The following is a 26,512-nucleotide window of genomic DNA, read 5'->3' as shown; positions in this document are numbered from 1 at the left end:
TAATTAAAATAAAGGCCACAGTAGTTTCTCTCCAGTAGTTGGATTATTACCTCTTTTTAGTAACGCATACGTGACAAGATGTATTACTACTAAACTTTGGAGGTTTTTGAATAATTACTGCAACAAATCATTGCAGTTTGCAAACATTTGAGGACAGGACCACCCCCTCGTACAAAGTCGGAAAGGGATGTTGCACTCTTCAGAACATACTAATTCTGCACACCCTTTCTGATCGGGCTAAATCAATGAGCTGCTGCTGTGTGTGGCTTTAATTGACTTCAGCAAGGCCCTTGACATTATTGACCGATGCAAATTATGGGCAAAGTTGCTATATTGGGGGTTTCCGGCTGGCTTGATCAATTTCATAAGCCAATTGAATCCTTTAGACTGAAGTCCCTCAGATTGAATGATGCAGACTATTTTTCACACAAAGTAGGTGCTAATACAGGGCTCAAACAAGGCTGTGTACCAGTGCTTCACCAATCTTTTTACCTCTGAAATGCCTATTGCCCTTGATGGCACTCACATCTTTATGCCCAACCGGGGTGCTGTACATCCTAAATTAATGGCCTACGCTGGCATTATAGTAATGCACCATGTCCTTATTGTTCTGCAAAGAGTGCTGTTTGTCTTAGAGAAGTATGCGACGGAGGATGGTCTGAGATGAATTTAATGAAAACAAGTCACGTGCTTCAGGAGACAAAAAAAGTGCTGCATTTTGCCTGCCATTAGAAGTGACCATGGACTACGTACATCTAGGTTCTTTCTTCTTGTAAAAGTAATCTGTGGGTGTTTGCAGTCTTTCATAAGGCTGAAAGCCACCTGAAAACTGATTGTGATTATGGAATATGAAAAAAGCCTGTGGATATAGCCTGAAGGGTCTCCTTGTTTATGAACAGTGCCTTCTCGAACCATATTATATGTTTTGGAATGCTAGGAAGGTGTTATTTTAAGTGGCAGTATGTACTTGAAGCGATCCACCGCTTGTTGGGATTACCCAGTTGTGTTCCCATACGCAGTACCCACTTGGAATAAGAATCGTGGCTCTTAGCCCACACCTGAATGTAAGGTGTTGTCTCTTATTCATTAAGATAAAGAAGTTCAAAGACCTTCCCACATTCAGATTAATTAATGAAGAACTGGATAATTCTATCCACTCCAAGATTAAGGAGTTTGAGGAAAGTGTACTCAGCTTCACCCAGTTAACAGATTGGAAAATTGATTGTGATATGGACTTTGCTCTTTTGCGAAAGAAACTCATGAAAAAAGTGGCTGAGTGGGACAGATGCTACAACATTGCCTTTCTTAACTATAAATTGACCCAAGATTGTATTCAGTACACTAACCTTAAAAATACCCCTCCATGGTATCTCATCAAATTTCCATCTCCTTTGTTGCTTAGGCTATTCATGCAGTTACGTTTTTATCTTTTGCCCTGCAGAGGTGTTACACGGCTTTGTATGAATAAAGTATCAGCGTGCTATTGTAGAATCTGTGGCAAAGATAACCAGACTGAAATTGAAACCTCTAAACACCTGCTGACGCCTCTCAAATTGTATATCTCGTTAAGTTTGTATATTCAGTTGATGATCTGGAAACAGACGATTTCTGGATGTGCTGCCTGCTATGCAGACATGGGTCAATAAAAACTGCACTGATGCATTTTTGGAGCTTCATTGCTCGGCATCAGTCGGAAAAACTTGGTGAGTAGCATTATAATTCCTCCCTTCGCAATCCCAGCTATGTTGACTTGCTCAAAGAATAGCGTTGGAGGTTATCAGAATTCATACATGAGAAAATTGTATGCTTGCGTGCATGTTGGAAATTTTTTCTTGGACAATTGTATGATATATTTTGTTTCTGTACATAGGTGGCCTTACTGTATTCAATTATGTATATAGGAGGTAGCTCTTAAATGTGTGAATTCAAGGCATACATTAGTTTTCAAAAATGGATTAGCAGAGTTTGCTAATTAAAATGTTCTTGATTAGCCTAACCTATTTGATCAGCAAATGTTGTAGTCCTATTTTTGTCACCAGAAATGTGTACCCAAGACATAAAATGAGCAACAATACAGCAGTTTTGTGTACCACTGAAGTTAAAAATGAGTGAGGAGTCTGGCCTTGTAATTTCTTTATTCCCCTAGTCCTGCAGGTCGAGCAACTTAGTTTACCTACTCGACCTAAGAGAAATGCACTTGAGCCATGGCAACATGACAACAAATTTAAATGTGCTTTCTATAAAATGGGGCACGTCACCACAAGCCCACTGTGTTTGGCACACTGCTGTCACCCTGAGGCCAGCCATGCATAGTGAAACGCGTATTTGATATTTACTGCAAACAAAGTTTCAAACCACCCCTGAAAAATCGTATCACCCATCATAAAATGTACTCGACTATGCGAGTGGGCGAAAAGACTGAGCCCTGGATGACTGTAAAAGGGTAGCTGCATGCATTGACGCAAATAGAAATGATAAAAAATGCTCTAAACAGTTTGGCTACCTATCTCCTGCAGGTGCAAATAAAAATCGTATTTCATATAGCAAAGCAAGCTCTGGAGGCTAACTGTGTATGGTAGTGCAGTAGGCTGTAGATGTACAAACTGGATGGAACTGTTGATCAGTACTTTGTGTTAACATCTAGTTCACTTTGTGTATTCAATATGTAAGGGGAAAGAGTACGAGAAGAGGAGTGGATGGCATAGCAAGCAGAGAACAGGGCACACTAGGGGCAAGATTGTAGTTCGCGGCCAGAGTAGCTTGTATAAAGCAACCGGATGATAAGATAGAACGTCAAGGAGTGTAGGATCAGCTCATGGGCTGACCACCAGTTGCTGCAGGTAGCTAGTTGGAGAACTAGCTTTGCCATCCAAAAAATGTTGTCGTGTGATCGTGTACATTTTCAAAACTTCATTTGTCAATATGATTAATTTTCCCCCAAAAAATTAAATATAGTTGACACTATGAGATTTAGATACACTAACCAAAACTTTACTGTAAACCATGGCGATGATGGTGTTTTACAGTATCAATACTGTAATTATGCATTATGTAACAACTTAAAATTGTAGGAATAAAATTTGCTATTAAATTTGCAGGACTTTTTATTTTTTATTTTTTTAAACACTATGCAAAATATGGGTACGTCCTCCACTGAGCTACCTCCTACCTAATTAGAACCAACAAAACAGTCTTCACAGTTGAAAAAAGGATTCTAAAGCTACATTCAAGTTAACTCTAATGTTGTTTAAACAATAATTTTGTGATATTTCCTGCCAACACGTGTTTCAACCTCCTACCGAGGTCCTCTTCAGGGGTACAATACCATTCATAATTGTGCCATACATGAAAAAGATGCATTACTGTTTCATTGGTAATTGGAACATACATATACATGTACATCACCTAATCAAATGACAGACAAAACATTGATAACACAAACCAACAGCAGGTCAAGGTAACATGCATGTTTCTAATAAGGGTGATTAACAAGGTGATATCAGGTGCTTATCAGTAATGGGAGGGTGTGACCATGTTGTGATTCTGTTTTATCTTTCCCTGGGTAACGGACAGAATCTGCACAAATGAGGAGTCACTTTTGTGATTAACTACAGGTTGAAGCTATTAACTGGTAAATTAGCAACTTTGAGGGGGGTGCCCTTGGTTTTCAAAGTCTCTATTGATGGGAGGCTGACCGAGGATTTGATCATCCCCGCAGGACTGATTACATTGTCTAGAAAGGCATGGAAGAAGACTCACTGGAGTAACTTTAGTCCTCCAGGTTACTTTACCACCCCCATAGCAGTTCTTCTATGTTGTATGTTAATGTCTTCCCATACCTTTCCCTGCCCTTCTTCTCAGAACAGAAATGTACCTTCAACGATCATGGTGGTTTATATCCGATGAGGTAGTAGGAGCATTCAACCGTTGAACCAAGTCAATCGCAATACCCCCCACCCCCCGAATTCCAGTGCGGTATTCCTGCACATTATCTCTGTTTCAGCAAATCCACATTGTTTAATATCCAGTATCCATTGTGCTACAACCAGTCCCTTGGGACATTTCCATGATATAGCAATTCTTATTTTAGCTACAATACAAATTGAGCTATTCTGTTCCTATATATATTTTTCTTGCTTATGTTTAAATAAGATGGCAGCAATATACATAGGAGCCATGGACAAGGTTGTTATCTATCACTTCTGTTCAAAAAATCAGAATCGCATACTCCCACAACCCCGCTGAGTCATGATTACATCAAAGACAGTTATGTAACGCTTCCGTGATGTATGTTGAATCTGGCATTCCTAGACACCTTTGCAATATGTTCATGGATCCGTAACCATTCTTGATCATCTATTGAACGCCCCAAATCCCTTTCCCATTTCCCTTGGATTGTGGGCTATGAAGAGGGCATTCCTTCATACCGTATCCTATATACCTGTGATGACATTCCCTATTGAAAAAAAAAAGCAAACGTGGAGACTGCCAGGTGGCGCAGGCTGCAATGGCTGCATGAGCCTACGCTCTGATACCCCTCGCCCTGTTTCGGTAAATAACTGCGTACTGTAGGCACGTAGGTAGTGAACAAAGGGTCTGCTGTCCACATGAGGTCCCCGTGATCATCCCGATGCACTCTAGGGGGTGGGGGGGGGGGGTCTGGTTGTGTGATCTGCATGCAGGAGTGCAGGCCTCCTGGGAAGGAGGCAACGTTGGCCTCTGGGTGGTAGCAGGGACAGGTTTGCTGGTGGCTTTCTGGCACCCTGCTACAGGGACTGGAGTAGAAAGAGCGGCAGACCAGTGCGGCCTGGGTTCATGTGAAGGTTTGACCCAGCTGCTGTGCGCTGCGGTATCCGGCGGTGAGCGGCAGCCCGCAAGGTACGGCAGTGTCTTGCTTCCTTACAGTACTACCCAGGGCCTTTTGAACTGGCCGGGCGACATGAACACTGGTGGTTCTCCCTTATTACTGCGGCGCTTTGTGGAGGTTGGGATAGAGCGACTCGAGCCTGTCAGTGAGTGTCGTGGACTGTGGCTAAAGTCAGGGTTAGCCCTTGCTGGGTTTGAGGGCCTAGCCTGGTGAGCTCTTGCAGTGCTTTTGGGCCTGCGTGCCCTCTGGACAAACATTTTGGATCAGGGATTTTGGCTGGGGGCCCCTGGGTAACCCAAGACCTTGGACATCTAAGTGGTGCGATGCATGGTGGATGCCCCATTCGCATTGGGGTTATACATGGTCTAATTGGCTACAGTCTTGGCTCCCGATCAGTGGAGGTGTGTGTGATCCTGGGAACCCTGGATTGGGGGATGAGGGGGCACATACAACACAATACGGTTTCATGCCTGCAGCACTTGAAGCGAGTTGTGGTCCTGGGACAGGAAGGTGGAGTCAGATCTTTGGTTTCTTGGCTGCGGGTGGACATACAAGCACTGTCCACAAAAGAAGATCTTAGGGATGTGCTCCAGGAAATTAAGGTGGTTCAGAGATGAGCAGGCGTCGGTGTCCGACCTATGGGGGCGAGTTGATGTCATACAGAACTGGCTCAAAGGTATAGAAGCTAACCACCTTAATGCTGATGTCGTTGAGATGAAGTTTGAAGGTTGGCTAACCGATTTGGAAACCAGGGAAGAGGATGTGCAGCTTAAGTTGGAAGACCTTGAGAACAGGGAGGGTAGAAACAACGTAGAGATTTTTGGGCAGAAAGAACGAAAGGGTGAGACTCCTAATGACTTTCAGGGGAAGGTGGAGGCCCTGGTTATTTCTGTTTGCTAATGAGGGCGTAAAGGAGGATGCAATTGAACAAGCACACCGTGGCGGCATGGGCAGGGGTAACGGACCTAGATCGGTGAAGTTCCTCAGGTACATTGATGAGGCACCATCCTTGAAAGGGCAAAACGTCGGCGAGTCTTTCAATTTGAGGGTGACCATTCAGATGTACTAAGATCTCTCGAATTTCACTTTGTCCAGACCGAGGGCTTGTAGGCCCCTCACCACCTGGCTCATGGAAAGGGCAGGGACGTCATTTCGCCAAAATGCAAGGGGTAGCGGAAGTGAGATCACATGACCCTTGACCCATGATGACATCACAGGAAGTGATGTCATTTGACCCCACCCCAAAGTGATATCGCGGGAAGCGATAGAACACAACCTTTCACCCGTTGACAAAACAGGAAGTGCCATCGTATAGCATCGTACACTACTAAAAATATGGTTACGATATCACTATGTGATGTACATTTCATACAAGAATGGATCGCCATATGTATCGTTAAGATCAGTGTCTATAGGCCCATATTACCAAACTACTGTGAATGCAAGCAGACGTCCATGACCAAATGATAATGATGTGTTATTATATAGCACTTACACTTAAGCGCTTTATATAGAAAAAATATACACCCAATATCACCAAACCTGTGTTGGTACTCATTTATCGACCTCAGAAGGATGAAAGGCTGAGTTTGAGGCATTTAAGAACAGACTAAATCACCCCCTGAAGTGTGCCTGAAATAAACCTTTAATGAGTCTAGGAATTATTGTATGGAATTCCAGAAAGACACATTATTTGGTATTCCTAGTCTCTTATTTAGGGTCAGTGCTGAAAGTGTTAGACTTGTGGCATGCTTGTTCTTATTTTTCTTCTTTTTTTGAAGGGGCCTAAACAAGAAAACGACCCCCTCCAGAAGTTAGAGCCACATGGTGCTGGCCACAGCCCAGGAACTTGCAGTACACAAAAACGTTTTCCTTTTTTTTCCAGAGGTTGCAAAGGAGAGAACAGGTCGCAAGGGAGACCTCGGAGGTCGCAGTTGCGACCCCTAAATGACGTCCCTGGGAAAGGGAGGTGCGCTACAGGTGAAGCTTCACATTTGCGCAGACATTTGAAATTGTTGATGTGCGGCGAAGGGCTCAGAGGCAGAGCAGGTTCTCCAGCATCTTTCGGAAGAGAAGTGGCGGAATGCAGTGTTGAGGGCGGCACAGCTGACTAGCGGCAAGTGTTGGGTGGACTAATGCAACGGAAACTTGTGCCAAGGGTCGGGTCGCAACTATAGAGGACTGAACACTCCTTCGCCTGTGAAATTAAATGTCCTTAAGTGAACTGGCTTGAAGTGCTTGTGCATGTGAGAAGTGTTTGGTTTGGCAGGTATTTTGTGTTTTTAGAGGAGAGGTGGGGGAGGAGACAGGTGACACTGGTGAGCCATAGTTATTTTCTTCAATGGGCGTCTGAAGTTGTGTAGGGAAAGGGCGAAGTTTGGGGTTGGGAATTTGGGGGCGGGGGTTGGGGACCTGGTATAGGGAATTTGGGAGAAAGTGGATGGGGTGACCTGTGCATTTCTCTTTTCTAATGATGCACTACTATGTGGGCAGAACCAGCTGTTTACAATGTGAAAGCAGGATGTGATGCAGGGGGGAGGGGCAGACTGCCTTTAAATGTGCATGGATTAAATTCATTGACAACTCATTGATGGCTTGGGTGCTTAGGAAGGGTGGATTTGACCTTTTAATTACTTCAGGAGACAAAGTTGTTACAGGGGGAGGAAAGGAGGATGTAGTTTGATTGGGCAGGTGCACTGGTCATCTGGTGATGCTAATAGGGGAGGGGTCAGAATCCTTATGCATAAGAGGATAAGGATATGGGGGGTGGTTGTGTGGAGGAAGGGGGATGGTAGGGCGCTGATGGTGTCGGGGATTAATGAGGGAGTAATATTGTTGGTTGCCACGATATATGCCCACAATCAAGAACTATTGGGATTTTTTTTTAAGGGAACCATTGCAGAGATTAGGAGGGAGTGTGAAGGGCATCTGATATTGGGTGGAGATCTTGATGTGTGGGCTGAACCGATGCTGGATCGTTGGCACCCGTGCAAGGTGACAGTGGGACTCCCTTTGGGGTGGGGTGGAGGGGATGGAGTCTTACCTGTCTGCTTTGATGCTCACGATCTAAACAATGTATGGCACTTTCCCCACTCCAGGATCAAGGTTTCACTTATTATTGTCCACCCCATGGCATTTATATTTGCTTGTCTGGGGAATTGAGAGCGATTGCTTTGAGGTGTGAGATTACCACGGTAAGTTGGTCTGATCATGATGGGGTGTGTCTAATCGTAATTTGCTGTGGCTGAACAATCACTCTGGAAAGACCCAAAGTTGGGTAGAGTTGGAGGAGCCAATGAAGGAATACTTTGTGATTAACGACACGTGGGAGGGAGATCTCTATTGTCTGGGATGCAGCCAAAGCGACATGGCGGGGATTGTTAGAGAAGAGTTGCGTAAGAAAAGGGAAAGCACTTTCTTTGAAAATAGATTGCGGACAAAGGGAGGCATTTTGGAAATGGAAATTTGAGAGTCTGTCACACGGACGTCGGGCGGTGGGTGGGGATTGATGGCAGAGGTTAGGGTTAAAAGGGAAGAACTTAAATTGTTAGAAGGCAAGATCGTTCCGAAACTCGATTTCTGTGGCGGACGTACTGTGAAAAGGGGGAACCAGGCAGATGGGATTGTAGCCGCTTGTCTTCGCAGACAGCATGCAGAAGGATGGATACAGGCGGTGCGTGGGGCGGCCGAACCGATAGTGGATGGTTGTGCGTCTATCCGTTGCTTATAGTTGAGAAAGGCCTGTGCGAAGATGGCGACACATCAGGGTTTTATAAGATGTTTTCTGCCCTAATTTTGCCCCACTTTGTGCGGTTTTATAATCTCATCTTGTTGACTGGGCGAGCCCCTGGATCCCCTTCTTTTGGGTTCTTATAAACCTATCCCTCTTCTTAATGTGGATGCAAAAATATTCACGCGTGTCCTGGTCTCTAGATTTGATATTTACTTGCCCACATGGATGCATTCGGACCAGGTGAGATTTATAAGGGGGGTGGCAGGGAACAGACATCCAGAAGGAAAATATTGCACCCCATGGCCTGGGCACGTGGGAGGGGTGGCAACACCACATGGCTTTCCATAGATGCAGAGAGGGCCTTTGATAGGGTCAACTGGGCTTTTCTTGAGGCAGTCCAGTGCAAGTTTAGGTTGGATGCCAGGTGTTGAATGGTATAAAGGCCATATATTCAGAACCCACAGCATGTGTGGCGGGGAATGGGAGATTTTGCATGTGGTTTGGGTTAGCTAGGGGTACGAGGCAGGGATGACCCTTTACCATTTGAGCTCTCCCTTGAACCATTGGCCCACACGTTCAGGGACGACCCCCGTGTGGAAGGTATAAAGGTAGGGGACCTAGAATACAAAACTGACTATGAATTGGTGCAACCAAATTCATGGTGTTCAAAAAGCCCTTTCGTTTGTGAAGAAAGGCAGTTTTCTTGGGTCCCATCTCTGAAGGCAGGCAATGGGAATAGAAACCAATCTGGTCAATTTTCTCCTGTTGATAAACCAGCCACATAAATGTCTTGACTTCTTCCTGAAATCTGTTAGGCATGCAAAATGATGCTCTTGTCCAAGCCTTCATTTTGTTTTCTTTTTAAAAAAAATATTTTATTTTTGTTGGCAGAGGCATACAAAAACGCACATCAGAATGAAAAATTACAGGTAATAAGTACATACTCTGACACAGTAATCAAGGTGAACATGCTGCCAGGAGGCAGGCCAGCACGAAACGGGTATACACACAATACGCCTTTACCCCAGGGAGCCCTCTTGATGGCCCACAGACGAGTTGCTCTCAGATGCACTCGCATCCTGGTTATTAAGGTAACCGTTGAATGCAGTCCAAATGTTCTTGGGGCGAGAGCGAATGGGGAGCATATCAAGGTATTCCTCCTCGCAGTTCCGGGACCAGGTGAGCAGGTTCAGCCATTTCCGGAATGTGAGGGAAGATGGGTTTTTCCAGTTTTGAAGTATACACTTCTTGCAGCTTATATTTAGAAATTTAGCCATACCCTTAGCATTCCTAAAGTTCTCCAGCATGGGGTCTGGCATGGATTCACATGCTCATGAATATTCCCCGTCAGGCCGGGAATCCTCGGTATAGAAAAAATCAGTATCAGTTTCGTTTCTGATCTGTCTTTCTCAGTAGTAACCAATCACTGGTCTCTGGGTCATACTGCCCCCAGCCAATGACTGCCCTCTCCCTAAGCCCCTCCCCTGGCAGCCATTCTCAGATTTTTACCGCACGTTCAAGTGTTGGGAGTCCTCGTGCTTAGCTCTCTAGCTTTTGCTGCGTTTTCGCACTTTTTTCAGGAGATTTTCTCATTTTTTCGGTTAAAAGAGCCTCAAGCTCCACCGTTTCTGCTTCCGATCAACGGGGATCTGTTTCAGAGTTTTCTACGCCCCTCAAGGGTGAAGATTTCGTCGAGTTACGCTTTTGGAGGATTCCAGAAGTTCCGAGGCCTACCCCGGACATGGCCCAGGAGAAAGGGAGCTCAACGCACGGGAAGCTATTCAGGACCTGCCCTGGATGCCAGCTTCAGAACGTTTTCAAGGAGGACGAGCATTCGTTATGCCTCTACTGTCTCCATGAGGACAAGATGCATAAGGAAAAGGACTGCGCGTTTTGTGGAAACATGTCGGAGCGGACCATGAAGGATCGCCACCTCCGTCTCGCCAACTGGCTGGAAGGTAAGAGCCCGCCAGGCTAGAAGAAGAAGAAGAAGTCCGAGCGGTCTACTAAGTCCTGTTAGGGTGCTCCGGCGACGGGGGCACAACAAAAGGCTAAGCACCGCGAGTCCGCAGGCACCGGGAGCGCAGAACGGTCAGGCTCCTTGGCTGCCAGGCAGGGCGCACCCTCCCCAGCACCATCGACCACGAGCCAACGCTCTGGCTCGGGTAAGAGGAAGTCCGAGAACCCGGCAAAGCTTCTGGAGAGGCCCTGGTCGATCTCGAAGTCTCCGGCAGAGGGGGAGCGAGGCTCAAACCCTCCCCCGAAGGTGAAGGCCCCGGGCGTACAGAAGGTGACGTTGGCCGTGATTCACCCTGCTAGGACCTCGATTGAGGATGTCGCAGTGGCCCTGGCTCAGCCTGTGGAGGCTACACCAGTGGAGGCGCCCTCGGGTACCAGTCTCCCTGCCACCGCGGAGGGAGTCGTCTTTCAGGCCCATCGAGAAGACCCCACAAAGTCCTTGTTAGAAAAGGGGGGGGGGCGGAAGGGGTGGTGGCCGTCGTGGATACGGACACGACCTCTGAAGAGGAGCTCATCCAAGTCTTGGAGGAGACACAGCCCATTGGGAGGGATCCCGAAGAGGGCGATGACGAGGGCGACGGTGACGCAGACGAGGCTTCTCAAGAGCCCTCACGCCCGTCGTTTCCGGTGCCGCAGGACACCTCGGCGGCCATTTTGTCAGCCATCCAGTCCTTATGCTCGGAGATAAGGACTAGGTTGTCCCTTCCCCCGACGGAGGAGCCTGAGCCAGACCCGACGGAGGATCCGGAGCCAGGACCTTCGGGGAGCCCACCGCCTAAGAGGAGGACGACGCATCCTAGGCATCCTCTCCCGCCTCTGCGGCCATCTCTGCCTTCCCGCCCGGTCCACTACCCACAGGGATGATACAGGCATGGACACGACTACGACTGGTACGGATGACGACAGAGGCGACGACGGGACGTGTCCTCCGTCGCCCCCTGCCCGGGCGTCCCCGCCCGACGAGATTGGATCCTTCCATGCAATGATCTCCAGGGCATCCGAGCTCTTCCAGCTCTGCCCCGAGGAAAAGGAGGGGTTCCTTTACCAGCGGTGCGAGGCTAAAAGGAAGACCGTCCTCGCCGTACCGCTTCTTGATGACATCTGGGATGAGGGGCTCGCCCTCCTCAAGAACCCTGCCACGGCTCCTGCGAAGAGGGACCGGTACGAGAAGTACCGGGTCCCTGACGCTGCCCCCTTATGCCTTAGAGCGCAACCTACCCCGGACTCGGTCGTCTCGGCGGCGGCCAAGAAGAAAGCGGAGGGGGCATCGGCCTCAACTTCAACCTTGCCTCCGGACGGGGAGGGTAGGAAACTGGATGCGATGGGACGATGGGTCATCTCATCTGCAGCGACGACCATCAAGGCGGCCAACGCCCTGGCCAACGCCCTGGCCATCGTAGCCCGCTACGACAGGGAGTTGTGGTTTAAGATCGCCCCTCTGTTGGACTTCCTTCCGGATGCCAAGAGGGCTGAGGCCCTGGAAATCTTGCAGAAAGGTGAGATTGCCTCGGACCACGCCATTACGGTGGCTACGGACATCGCCGACACCGGTTTCCGTCAGTTGGGCAACAGCATTTGCCCGAGATGACGAGGATGGCTCAGGGCGACGGATTTCCGCCAGGACGTTCAGACCAAGGTTTTGGACATGCCCTTCGATGGGAACAACCTTTTTGGCAAGGCGGTTGATGAATCCCTTCAGGCGATCAAGACGGACACGGAGACGGCCCGTGCACTGGGGGTGCTCCAACAGCGACGGCCGTCCTTTCGGAGCTCCGGAGGCAGACAGGGTGCCGCCAGCAGCTCCTCTACTTACCGTCAAGCGGCAAGGTCTTCGTCGCAGGAGGCCTACAGGGAACGCGGCAAGTCAGGTGGATCCCGCCATCGTTGCCAAGGTGGTCAAGGAGGCAAAGCGGCCTCCAAGCAAGATTGAACCGTCCGTCGGGTCGGGGCTCCGCCGAAGCACCCCGGTGGGAGGCCGGCTGACGAAGTTCGTCAGCGTGTGGGAGTCCATCTCCACTGACCGTTGGGTGCTGGATGCCCTGGCCCTGGGACATGCCCTCGAGTTCCAGAAGAGGTGCCCCTGCATTCCTTCCGTGGCCTCAACTGCTGTTGGAAGTACGGGCGATGCTCAGGAAAGGTGCCATCGAGCTCGTCCCGAAGAGGCTTCGGGGCACCGGAGTTTACTCAAGATACTTCCTCGTGAGGAAGAAGACAGGAGGATGGCGTCCCATCCTGGACCTGCGACGACTAAACAAATACATCAAGGCACAGAAGTTTCGGATGGTCACCCTCCAGCACGTGCTGGGACAGCTGAGGAGGGCGATTTCCTGTCGTCGTCGGACTTTGAGGATGCTTACTTCCACATCCCTATTCTAAAGAGGCACCGAAAGTTCCTCAAGTTCGTGGTCAAAGGGTGGCACTACCAGTTCAAGGCCCTCCCGTTCGGATTAAAATCGGCGCCCAGGGTGTTCACCAAGTGCCTAGCACCGGTGGCGGCGCAGCTGCGCCTGCAGGGGATCCACGTCTACCCCTACCTGGACGACTGGCTCATACGGGCAAGGACAAGGGAGCTCGCCGTGGAACACACTGCGAAGTCCGTCCAGCTGCTCACGGACCTGGGGTTCTCCAACTTTCCAAAATCCCACCTGGTCCCGTCGTAAGTCGCCCTGTTTCTGGGAGCACAGCGCGACACAGTGGCGCGAGGGGCCTCACCATCGGAGGAAAGGATAAGGACCATCCTAGGAAAGGTGCGACGTCTACTGGCCACGGACGTGGCCAGAGTGAGGTCTATCAAGTCCCTCCTCGGAATGATGTCGTCCTGCATTTATCTGGTGCCCCATTGCAGACTTCGGATGCGGCCCTTGCAAGAATTCCTCGACGCCCACTGGATCCAGACGACGGGCAGCTTCGAGGACAGGATCTCGCTTGACGAAACGTTCCGTCAGGCGATACGATGGTGGGGTGTCCGCGCTCATCCGACAGTGGTAACAGGCTTCCTAGCCCCGGCCCACCAGGTGACAGTGACGACGGATGCCTCCCTGGAAGGTTGGGGAGCGCACACCGGGGGCCTCCACGCGATAGGCCTTTGGTGCTTGGAGGAGAAGACTCTCCACATCAACATCTTGGAGCTCCGCGCAGTGTTCTGGGCCCTCCGGTCCTTCCTTCCGTCCCTCAAGGGCAAGGTGGTGAGGATCTTCACCGACAACACCACCACAATGTTTTACATTCGGAAGCAGGGCGGAACCAGAGCCCCTGCCCTGTCCAAGGAAGCCCAGGATCTGTGGCATTGGGCCATAGCACAAGGGATGTTTCTGGTACCCTTTCATCTGGCAGGGATAAAAAACACCATCGCCGACTCACTCAGCAGGGAGCTGCGCTCGTGCCACGAGTGGGAACTGCGCCAGGATCAAGTGGATCGACTCTTCCGACGATGGGGCGAACCCCAGATCGATCTCTTCGCGACGGCGGCGAAACTCCAAGTGCTGGAGGTTCGCCAGCAGGTTTCCCCAACCGAGGAGCATGGGCGATGCTTTCTCGTTCCCCTGGGACGGCCTGTTCCTTTATGCATTCCCGCCGTTGCCGCTGCTACTCCGGCTCGTCAACCAGCTCAAGAGGTCCCGGTGCAGGATGATCCTCGTCACACCGGCGTGGCCGAGGCAGATCTGGTTCCTGGACTTGTCAGCGTCCACACCAGTCAAGCGACCGACGGACGCGGATCTTCTCTCCAGAGAAGGAGGCGCCATTCTTCATCACGAACCAGAGTCGCTGAACTTGCAGGCCTGGCTCCTGCAGCACTATAGTTTGGAGGATACGACATCCCGGCCGACTGCAGAGAGGTTCTTGCAAAGGCCAGGGCATCCTCAACTAAGTGCTACGGACACAAATGGAAGAGGTTCTCTGTCTGGTGCTGAGCACAGAAGATTAACCCTCTGCGGATTACGGCCCCTCAAGTATTGCTGTACCTACTGTCTTTGGCCAAGGCTGGCCTATCTCACACCTCCATCAAGGTACATCTGGCTGTCGTCTCATGTTACACCAGAACTACAGGACGGGCGTCCTTGTGGTCTCATCGTCTGGTGAAGGAATTTATGAAAGGACTGTTCCGATCATTCCCGCCGGTAAAGGCCCCTGCCCCGGCGTGGGAGCTCAACGTGGTACTAACTAGGCTCATGGGGGCCCCATTCGAGACTATGCATTCAGTGCCGTTGAAGTTTCTGTCGTGGAAGATAGCATTCCTCGTGGCCATCACCTCTGCACGAGTGGGAGAGATCCAGGGCCTGTCTTGCAAGCCTCCATACTTGACTTTTCTCGACACGAGGGTGGTGCTGAGGACGCACCCCTCCGTCATGCCCAAGGTGCCGTCGGACTTCCACCTCAACGAGCCCTTGGTGTTGCCAGTTTTCTTCCCGTCGCCTTCGTCGCCGGCTGAGAGGACTCTGCACTCGCTAGATGTGGCTAGAGTGCTGAAGTTCTACGTGGACCGCACAAAGAGTTTCCGGAAGACATCACAGCTGTTTGTGAACTTTGGACCTGTGAATCAAGGGAAGGCTCTCTCGAAGACTTCCATTTCCAGATGGCTCTCTAGCTGCATCATGCACTGTCACCGGTTGGCAAACCGACCGCTGCCCGGCTGTCCGAGAGCCCATTCGACCAGAGCGATCGCTGCTACTACGGCGTTCCTGTCTGGTGTGCCCCTGCTCGACATCTGCAGGGCTGCTACGTGGATGTCGACGCACACCTTCACGAGATTCTACTGCGTCGACCGGGATTCCAGGGAGGAGTCCAGCGTCGGCCAGGCAGTGCTGGGCAACCTGTTCGCCTAAGGTGAGCCTGGTGAGGAGGTAAGAGTTGCTTAATGTTGTTGTTGTATTGCTTGATATTGAGCCTTGTGCCACCTCCCGTGGTTGTGCATGTGTATACTGCTATGTATTCTTATATTCAAGAGCATGTGAATCCATGCCAGACCCCATGCTGGAGAAGGAACAAGTTACTTACCTGTAACTGTTGTTCTCCAGCATGGGTCTGGCACGGATTCACATGCGAACCCTCCCGCCTACCCCTCTGCGGCTCTTCACTTGGTCATACTGCCACTTCACATGCTACCAAATCTGAGGATGGCTGCCAGGGGAGGGGCTTAGGGAGAGGGCAGTCATTGGCTGGGGGCAGTATGACCCAGAGACCAGTGATTGGTTCCTAATGAGAAAGACAGGTCAGAAACGAAACTGATACTGATTTTTTTTCTATACCGAGGATTCCCGGCCTGCCGACTGGGAATATTCATGAGCATGTGAATCCATGCCAGTCCCATGCTGGAGAACAACAGTTACAGGGAAGTAACTTGTTCCTTCCACACCCCGAACAGCACTCCAAAAGGGTCCGGGTCAATAACACTCTCGCTAATCTCCGACAAGGTTGTTAGTATTCTTTCCCAAAATTCTCCCAGTTTATGGCATGCCCAAAACATGTGTAGATGGTCTACACTTCCCATCTTACATCGGGGGCAAGCATGCAAGCCAGTATTGGAAAATTTGGAGATCTTGAAGGGGTATAGTACAGCCTATTTAGTAGTTTGAATTGCATGGCACTGTATTGGAAATTGAAGGAGACTCTATTGGTGTGCAAGCACATTACCCCCATAAATGATCGGAGACTTCGAGGCCCAATTCGACTGCCCACTTGATCCTTGCCCCAGACTGTTGCGATGGGGCATTTGTTAGTAGCAGCTTATACAGTGCGGATATAATGCCATGGGCACCTCCTGAGTTAGCGATATAAGCGATCCCTGGGGAGTCAGGGGGCTCATCAGGGAAGTCGGGCCATGCAGCACGAAAAGCGGCCCGAAGTCTGTAATATGTTCTAGGGCCGACCCGGAGTGACCAGGCTTCCATGTCTGTGGGTTTATAAATTGCACGCCAGGGTAAAAATCTGTTAGAGCCTGGTAACCCAGATCCCCCCAGTGTTGCGAGAGAGCTACGTCATGCGTGGGCTTTAACCCAGGGAACCGCCACACGGGGAGCCACTTGTAGTAGGGGTGCTGATCCGCTGTCAACCCAAAGAAACAGTCCCATGCATGTACGGTGGTGCCAACTGGGTCTATGGGGGAGTCCGGTGTGTATTGACGGTGTAAGATTAGAGTCAGTACATAACGTTGTCAGCTGCAAGTGTTTCAAGTTTGACATGCGGGCGGGGAGGGGTCCCAGGGTACCAATGGGAAGCGTATTGGGCCTGTGCCGCCAACCAGTACAGCATCAGATCGGGTGCGGGGAATCCACCTCTCTCATATGGAAGGGTCATGTCGGCCCATTTCTTGCGTACCGCACCCGAATGCCACAAGAACTGAGCACACATTTTATGTAGTTTCGCAAAGTATGTTGTCCCTGGCCAGATGGGTATGTTAGCGAAAATATATAGGAACTTGGGTAGTAGCACCATCTTGATGAGTGAGAGCCTACCAGGAAGTAAAAACTGGAGAGGGCGCCAGCTAGTCATTTTGGTTTGAGCAAGCTGTGACACTGCCGTGTAGTTGTCGGAGAGGAGAGCTTCCTTGGTAAGGGATACATTCACCCCCAAATATTTAATCCCATTGGGAGACCAACAGAGTGGGTATTCTATGGCTGGTTGTTGGGTGGAACTTGTGAGTGGGAAGATCTCAGACTTCCTGTAGTTAATTGTGAATCCAGAGTGGGTACCGATTTGTGTGATGTCCCGTTGTATTGGATCTAGATGGGCAGAGGGGCCCTTACGTGCAGTAACACATTGTCAGCATACAGGGATATGATCTCGGGTGTGTCTTTCAGACAAATCCCCCGCCGGGCATGACATGTTCTGACGTGGTCCGTCATGGGCTCTATTGCAAGGGCCAAGAGAATAGGGGAGAATGGGCATCCCTGGCGTGTACCTCTAGAGAGTGGGGATCAGAGACGATGTTAAGGAATTGACCCGTACCCTGGCCACCGGGGATGTGTATAACAATTTGATATAATTGATCATATTATGGCCCACACCCATCGTTTCGAGTACAATCAACATGTATTTCCAGGATACCATGTCAAACGCCTTTTGGACGTCCAATGTGACCGCAACCTCATTCGAGCCCTGATCTATCCGTGACATGACGTTAAGTAGCCGCCTAATGTTATGGGAGGTGGATCTACCGGGTACAAAGCCTGCCTGATCCTCATGAACCATATATGTCATCACTGGGAGAAAGCGGTTCGCTATTATTTTCGTGAAGATCTTGGTATCGAGATTCATCAATGAGAGGGGTCTGTAGGAACCGCATTCCTCGCTGGGCTTGCCGGGTTTAAGCAGTACCGTTATTACAGCGTTGTGCAAGGTCGGGGGGGGGGGGGGGGAGAGAGCATACGCTCGAAGGGACTCCTCCCACCCTTCCAAGATCCATCATAGACTGTTCACTATGCTCAAGGGGTTGGGTGTAGAGGTCTGTTTAGAACTTAGTGAAGATCTGCTGGTCAGACCATTGTGTGTTGCCCTGTTCATCCATGATGCAGGTGATCTGGCTCTGTCCCCATTCCCCCCCTTTTCAGGGTAGCCAATGTTCTGCCGGGTCCATCGCCCTCCCCATACTTCCAAGCAGCCAATGGTCGGCTGAAGTATTGAATTTCTCTGGTAGTGTGTGAATTAAATAGCTGGAGTTCCTCGCTAATGAGGGCAAGAGTAGCGGGGTTGGCTGATGTTGTGCATTGTTGCTCTAGGTCACGTAGTCTGGATTCAGAGCGATTAAGATCAGCCCTAATGGTTTTTAATACCCCGGCTTCCTTGGAAATGGACATTCCTCCAATGTAGGCTTTAAAGGCATCCCAACGAACCCCAATGGCAGTGGTCTGGGGGGTATAATGCTCAAAGTAGGACTCGATGTCCGCATGGATACTAGCTTTAAACACAATGTCACGCAGTGCAGTGGATTTGAATCGCCAGGTGTTGAATGTTGGAGCGGGGGGGTTCCCAATTCTATTGTCAGGGTGATCGGAGCATGGTCCGAGAGTGTGCGGGTCAGTATCTGCTCCCGTGATCCTCCCCACTATTTCACTTGACACCAGAAATAAGTCGATTCTAGAGGAGCTATCATGTAAGGAGGAATAGTGGGTATATTCTCGTAACTGTGGATGCAGAAGTCTCCAGGTGTCGTGAATGTCAAGGATTTGGGAGTGCGCCAACAGCCTGCGTGCCGCACCAGACAGCGACCTGGGCGCCATCCCTGTTCTGTCGATGTTAGTATTGAGTATAAAGTTCATATTCTCTCTCCAAAAAATATGGATTCCCACATATCCCAAAAGTATGGAGACCACTCTATCTACAAAATCAGGGTTATCCATGTTAGGACCATATGTGTTTACCAGGAGGTATTCTCTGTTGCTGATCGTACAGTGCAAATGACATAACGGCCATCTGGGTCGATACAATTCTTGTGCATTAAGAATTTGATAGATTTATGAATCGGGACACCTCTGGCCCGAGTGGAGTAGGTGGTGTAATACCTGCATGGTCCCCAGGACGCCGCCATGTTTTTTGCCAGGGGGCCCTCGGAGTGTTTCCTGTAGGAGTAGTATCTTACAGCCCTGTCTGTGGGCATAGGCCATAATCTTGCGGGTTTTGGTATGATTACTCGGGCCGCGGACATTCCAAGATATTATAGTAGTTGTCATTTTAGGAGTCTAGGGCACATACCAGCTTTGGCGATGTTGTACGTGTCTGCTGATAAGATTCTTAGTCCGGAGATACCCGGGTGTTATATGGTGTGTCTGTCTGCCCCTGCCATTTTTAACATGAACCCCCAGCGCAAGATCGCCCCCCCCTCCCTCACCACCTTTCCCAACCGGGCAGTGTTCCCATCCTAACCCCTCCCCCCCCAGCCCCCAAATGACCAGACACTCCCCTGAAAGCAGAGGTCAGTGGGCAGGACCCAACGTTGGTGTGTCCCCTTTGAGATAATCGTTGCAACTGCAGTGAGGCGCGCTGTTGCAGTGTGGTTGACATTTTAGACATAAAAGAGGACAGTGAGTGCTGTCCGGCACAGGTTACTGCGAAGGACGGATCCCAAGACTGGCCCCTGTAACCAGTAAGCATATCAAAGCAGAGTGAGACCGGAGGAGTGATTGAGACCTAAGGCTGGCTCCAGGCTCTGGAAAAGGAGGATAGTCAATGTCTGTAGGTCAGGAGCCGACCAGTGGCCTAAATGCTTGTACTAGGGAGCCACATTTGCTGAATGACACCATAACATTACCATCATCACATTATTATTCAAAATCAACAGATGGGGTGGACACCAAAAAAGTGGAGCAGATCATGACTAGTCATCATTAGCGAGTCCCCCTCCTGGGTTGTGGAGAGGTATTTGCGACTCAATAAACTTCACCGTTGCAACCGGGACAGTGAAAAAGTACAGTTGGCCATCGTGGGTGATTTTGAGACGTGTGGGAAACAATATTGCATAAGGGACGTTACGTCCCCTGAGCAGATTTTTGACGCCGAGGAACTGGCACTTCTCCTGTTGCACCCCTACTGAAAAGTCATGGAAAATTCTGATGGTGTGGGCTTCCAGGCGCAGTTCTCCTTTCTCACGGGATAGGTGAAGTATAAGGTCCCTGTTGCGGTAATTGAGAATTCTAGCAATGATGGGTCTAGGAATGTCGCCCAGTTTGGGGCGTGGCAATAGGGCCCGGTGAGCTCGTTCAACCGTGAAGTGTGGTGATAAGGCAGGATTACCCAGCAGATCTCCGAGTAGGTTTTCAACAGCGTCTTCCATACGCCCTTTCAGGGCGTTCTCGGGAACCCCGATGATGCGTAGGTTGTTCCTGCGGGAGCGAGACTCCAAGTCATCGCACTTTGCCCTAACGCTGTTCATATCACGTGTCAAGGAGGCATCCGTGTTCTGCAGGGCATGTATTTCATCTTCATTTGTAGCGATTCTGTTTTCAGCGTCGGTGATCCTTGTCCCTGGTCGGGAAGGAGGCGAAGTTCTTTGCCATTGATTCCATCAGCGTAGTAAGGTCTGGCACCTGTGTACTGGGACGAAGATCAGACTCCGGTTCCTCCTGCAGGGAGGAGGGGTGACCTGCCTTGGCCCTTGGGACAGCCTTAGCAAACTTATCCATAGCTCCTCCTTTAGCAGTCCCACAGGATCGATTAGACATTGCAAGTGAGGGTCTGGATGCAGTAAATGACCCACAGATGGAGACTGAGGCAGGATGATTGGTGTAGGCACGGGGCAAATTGGTGGTCTCCAGACAGTACCCCAGTGTCAGCAAGGTAGCCAGGCAATGGCAGCGGCAAACATAAGTGACACATCTTCAGCGGGATGTGGGGAGTAGGGCCGCCCCGGGGCCAGGAGAGGGCAAATAGCAGTAATCAAAACAGGATATTGAGTTGGCAGAGCTGTAGTATGGTGCCCCACTTTCTTGCAGGAATAGCAATTATTGCACTCGTTGAGCTGAGCCCACCCTCTGTTACCAGCCGTTGCGGGGGGGGAACTGGGGGCTACCAGCCCATTATATGCAATGGCCACAGGGATACATGGCTGCCCCAGAAGGAAGGAACCACACACATGAACCGGGCTGTCTAGCCTTGAGTGGCAAAGTGTCTTTTATAGCAGGATATCTTGGATTGGGCGGGCAGGGGCCCATACGGCCTGGTCTCAGGCAGATGCTGTGGCGGTGCGTGGATGTTTCACACACGCATCATTGTGAGGTATCCATGTGCGCTGGGTAAGTTCAATGGGGGCCCGCAGATGTGAACAGCTACGGCTGACGGGCATGCAGCACCCCCGCTCCTCACCTGATATGTAAGCTAACCAGCGTGGGCCCGCAGCACACGGTGCCACGATGGCAAACGGGCCCCAGCCCAGCGGCAGATGGGTCCATCCCCAGGGGAAAGAGGGGGGGGGGGCAGAGCGCACCCCAGCGCAAGCCCCGGTCACGGGACAGGGGCCGCCACAGGCTAACCAGGTCACAGCCTTCCCACTGAGGGATCCGGAGGGATGAAATTGCGGGTGCCCCATGGATGGCCGAATCAACACCCGCTGGCGCCACAGGACGGCCTCCGATTCAGCCCCAAACTTCGCCCGCACAAGCCGGAGGATATTAGCAGCCGATCTGTGGGATGGTGGGTAAAAGCGACACGGGGAAACCGCAGATGCAGGCGGATTTCTTGGCGAAGCCACACAGCTTGAAAGCTAGGCAGCCATCTTGGGCTGCTCAACAGCGCTACCCCCAAGCCTTCATTTTTTGAATGGACTATTGGAGTGCTATCTAATGTAGAAATGTATACAACATATTGGTACTCATGTGCTCATTGTGTTGCATAACCTATTTGAAATCTTTTAGTATAATGATACTAAAGACAGACTCTTTGATGTGAAGTACAATAATTAACCATTTCCATGATCTTTCGTACTTTTCAAAGCAACCCTTTATCAGTATTTACGTTTTTGTCAAATATGATATTCAACCATCAATTTTCTTCCTTTTGGAGCACTTCAGCATAGTTGAATTAACTTTCTTAGAAAGTAAAGTAACTAAAGTGGTTTATTCCAAACAATTTCAGTGCTTCAGAAAATAAAGGCAACCTTCTGGAGCAGAGTACAATTAAAACAATACCTAGTTAGAACATGTATGCTCGCAAAGCTACATTTAAAAAAAGCAATGATTTCCATATTGCTGTACTGCAAGCTTTTCTGACCAACATTTGGTGCAAAACACGCCTCTGACAATTGCCTCTGTGTTGAACCCACATTGCTACCAGACAGGTGTCTTGTGATCATGGAGATGGGTGCTTTTTCAAATTTCATGCACTTTTTTCTCAATCCTTTGCCTGTTCTGTTTTGTTTGCTCTTTGCTGTACTCTCTATTAAGCCTGCTTGTCGTGGGGTCGTATTTTTGTGGTTTAGACTCAATGTACCATCTCAAGATTCCTCTAGAGAGTCCAAAAAATAGGAATAAGTATGCAACTAATTTCAGATGGCCACAAGTTATTTTAAATTTTGTTTTTTCAGATGAGGTTGGGGCCCTGGTATTTGATGTTGGGTCATATACAGTGCGAGCTGGTTATGCTGGGGAAGACTGCCCGAAGGTAAGAGTGAATTTCTTTTTGAAGGGCAGTGCTAGTGGGATGTTATAGTATTCTATGTGTAGTTTACTTTGTTTTTCATTTTAAAATGCTACTGAAGTTTCATGCCCATAAATAATGTGTCTGCATGTTTTTAAAAAACCTTTTTATTTTTACATTTTATACCTCTTCAATGTAGGTTGATTTTCCCACTGCTATTGGTGTGGTCCTGGACAGGGAAGATGGGAGTACACAAATGGAAATAGATGGAGATAAAAGCAAACCTGGGGGTCCAACCTACTTCATCGACACAAACACACTTCGAGTCCCAAGGGAGAACATGGAGGTCATCTCGCCATTAAAAAACGGAATGGGTATGTGGGATTACTTATTTCATTCAGTCGTTAAAGTATACTTCGTAGTCTACTTAAAATATTATTGGCATGTAATAATTGCCATTGTTTTCTGTGCCCATTCATTTTTCAGTGAATGTAAAAAATAGAATCGCTATCACATAGCTAACTTTGGATTTGGTTACAAGATTGTTAGTTGGGGCAGCGATTTCAATGTCTTTTTTTTTTTTGTGCGCTCCAGTAATTCTAAAGTGGTTTACAACATTTTGATTTATTTTTTGCATTTGTGATACCATAGGTTTGTAAGCATAGTGGTGTTTTTGTATTCATGCACCATATTTGTGTACAAACCTTTTATCCCTAGAACATGCCCACATTTGTATTACTGTCTTTTGTTTTTGGAACAATGAGGAGTGATTGATCTAAACGCTGTGAATGAATCCTACTCACTTGACATTGCTATGGGCAGGCTGCCACGTAACTTGCTCTGCCATTACAAGAGAAAAGCCTTATGCAAAGCTCTGCCATTACAGGAGAAAAACCTTAAGCAAATCTGATTCGGTCCTACCCCAAAATCGGCATATCGGTCCACACTGCTTGGTCACCTTTCTTATGCTTGGGACCACGCACAATCATAAAGTGGTGTGATAAGGCTCTGCAACGGTCAAACTAAGACACAGCTTTATAAGTATATGCTGTCTGAGGGGGAAGAGGATCTACAGTCCCATAAGATTAAAACCTATATCCAAGAAATATATGCCAAGTCAAACAGGGTCCCCCACACAGAGGACATAGGGGAGGGCCATGACGTATGGCCCTTTGTGTCTCTGGATTCTCGCCACACTGACCAAAAAACTCCCAGCGTGGGGTGGGACCGACGGTCCAGTATCAATCGGGGCGGGGACCAAAAATAGTCCCTGACATTGAGGATGCGCCGCAAGGTCTTCCAGGTAGGTCCAATAGGTCCTCGGATCTTCCCTCATGGGCTCTAGCATACCCCTAATATGTGCTGCTTTAGAATACAAACTAATTTGTGCTGCTTTAGAATACAAACTGATGTCCGGAAACCCAAATCCCCCTCTGTCCCTTGGACGAATGAGGGTGGCCATTTTCACCCTCTGAGTCTTGTTCCCCCATATAAATCTACAGATCTCCCCTATAACTTCTGGTAGCTCTCTCGGAATCTAAGAGAACCGGTATAACAGCCTAGGGAGCACATTCATTTTTATGGCATCCTCCTGTACCATGTCGGGCCATCGTGACCCTTACCCCTGGCCTTCACTGGCAAGTCAGCCTTCCAGTTAGGGCCAGGTCAAAGGCCTTAAAAACTCATCCAAGACTCTCTTGGAGTCCATCCTGGCGCCTTTGGTGCCATGCTCATAACCATCATGAAGACCAACATTAGAATGGGACTATTTACTTGGGACTATTTAACTTGGGGTGGTGGGGTTCAGCCAACATGGATGCACACACTCACATATAGCTCAATTACAAGGAACTGAGCTATGCGGTCTAGTCTTGGGTGTGGCAGGCCTGGGACTACTTTACCTGGACTACTTTTCCTGAGACTATTTAAACCGCACCCAAACAGCAGAACACGCTTCGCGTTATTCTGCTGTGGGCAGCGTAACGCTCACCGTGTCCAGTTCTTTGATGCCAGCTTACCTGAAACCAAGGACCTGCAGAGAGAGAAAGAACACTACGAAACTTCCCGGGAACAGTATCCTGTCTTCAATCCATCGCCGACTTCAGTTCCACTCACCTGAAGGTACGAACTCCATCATCCGGCACCGCATGCATCCTGGAATACCATAACCTGGAAAGAGGAGAAAGAAAGACAGCATTAGTAAGCGTTTACTCACGTTTTCTCCCGAACGAAGAAAGCCACACAATTCGTACCTGGGTAGTCCTCTCCTGGCCAGTATCATCGCTGGAACATTACGGCGTTCGACGAGGAACATCAAGCAGAGAAAAGACACAGGTTGGCAATAAAAAAGGCAAAACAGCGCAGCGCATCGCGCATTACTCACTGGACAGCATCGCGCACACCGCGCTTTCGCCTACTGGCCCATGCTCCTCTTCAAACTGCATGACAACACCAAAATACCTTTCCATACCTAAAAGGAAAGAAGCAAGACATTATTCGAACTAAGAGGAACATGAGAACTGCATATAAAGACTGTAAAGCAGCAAACGTACGGAGTAGCAGCAGGCCTGGATTACCACACGGGGGCTTGCACCAGTGAAGTAACTTGGTTGCTGCTTGCCCACCACATCTACCCGCCCCTGCCATGAGCCGCCCCTGCCATGAGGAGCAGGACGGAGTATCCACCTTCTACAATATTAAGGTGAGTAGAAGGCCCAAGGGGGGGAGGAAGGAGTTGAGGCCAAGGCAGGTGGGAAAACGAAGACAATCTGGTACTGAATCCAGCTCTCTTATATTGCAGACCCATCTTTAACCAGAGGCCTTACCAAGGGACCGGGAGAGGGTTCGAGAGTGCAAATCGTCCAACTAGGGCTGGGTGGCGTCCCCGTGGATACCAGGTGAGCGTAACGGGTATCAATGGCCGCCACCTCTTTAAGTCTGCCGTTAGCTGTGCGCGGTAGGGGTCGTAGTTGGCCTCCACCATCTCCTCAAGCTTCCTTGTCACCGTAATGCCCAGGTATTGAATGCTCACCTGGCTTACTCTCATGCCTTGATATTGCTCTGTCCCATCTTGGAGGATGCTCAGTTCTAGTGCCGGTAGGATAGCAGATTTTCCAACACTGATCTTGAGTCCCAAGAGGCGGCCATACTCCGCATTTTGGGTCATTGGTGCCAGGATGGAGGTCTGGACATTCGTAAGGTAGGCTAGTATATCGCAAATAACGAAATTTTACACTCAATCTCAACCCCGCTATGCCCTTAATTTTGTTGTTCATTCGAATTGCTATTGCCAGGGGCTCCATGGCCAGGGCATATACCGGTGGGGAGAGGCGGCATCCCTGCCTAGTGCCTCTTGTGAGTTCAAAGGTCTCAGTGAGCCCCCCCGCTTATCTGAACCTTTGCCCTAGGCCCATTATATAGCTCTGCCACCTATCTCAGAATGTTTGTTCCTAACCCCATACTTCCCAGGACCTTCACCATGAAGGGCCATTCTACCCTGTTGAATGCCTTCTCAGAGTCTAACGTCACTAAGCATGCATCCAGACCCCCCTGTTGTGCTCCATGAATCAGGCTGATGGTCTTTCTGATATAGTTCGACCCCTGGCTTCCCCTTATAAATCCCACTTGAACTCCATGAACCAAAAGCGGCATCCCCGTCCAGTCTCGTTCCCAGGATTTTAGCCAACATTTTTACGTCTGTTGAGGAGGGAAATGGGCCTATAAGAGGAGCACCTGGGGGGGGGGGTCCTTTCCCTCCATTTAGATTGCAACAATAATTGCCGCCGCCATCATCATTTGGGGGGTGGGGGGATGGGGGTGGTTCACCTCCC

The 26,512-nt window shown here is 49.5% G+C and overlaps 1 protein-coding gene across 1 annotated transcript in view; it reads left to right on the top strand.

Moving 5' to 3' along the window:
• The window catches only part of ACTL6A (actin like 6A), a 528,174-nt gene that overhangs the window by 47,006 nt on the left and 454,656 nt on the right, over positions 1 to 26,512 (top strand). Inside the window, exons 2-3 of the mRNA XM_069618679.1 lie at positions 22,630 to 22,706; positions 22,882 to 23,056. Coding sequence (XP_069474780.1) covers positions 22,630 to 22,706; positions 22,882 to 23,056 — 252 coding nt within the window. The remainder of the gene's footprint in view (positions 1 to 22,629; positions 22,707 to 22,881; positions 23,057 to 26,512) is intronic.

Source organism: Ambystoma mexicanum, chromosome 10, assembly GCF_040938575.1.
Source record: "Ambystoma mexicanum isolate Mex_15411 chromosome 10, UKY_AmexF1_1, whole genome shotgun sequence".
Lineage (NCBI taxonomy): Eukaryota > Metazoa > Chordata > Amphibia > Caudata > Ambystomatidae > Ambystoma > Ambystoma mexicanum.
The sequence above is the reverse complement of the archived record's forward strand: the minus strand, read 5'-3'. Positions and strand labels throughout refer to the sequence as shown.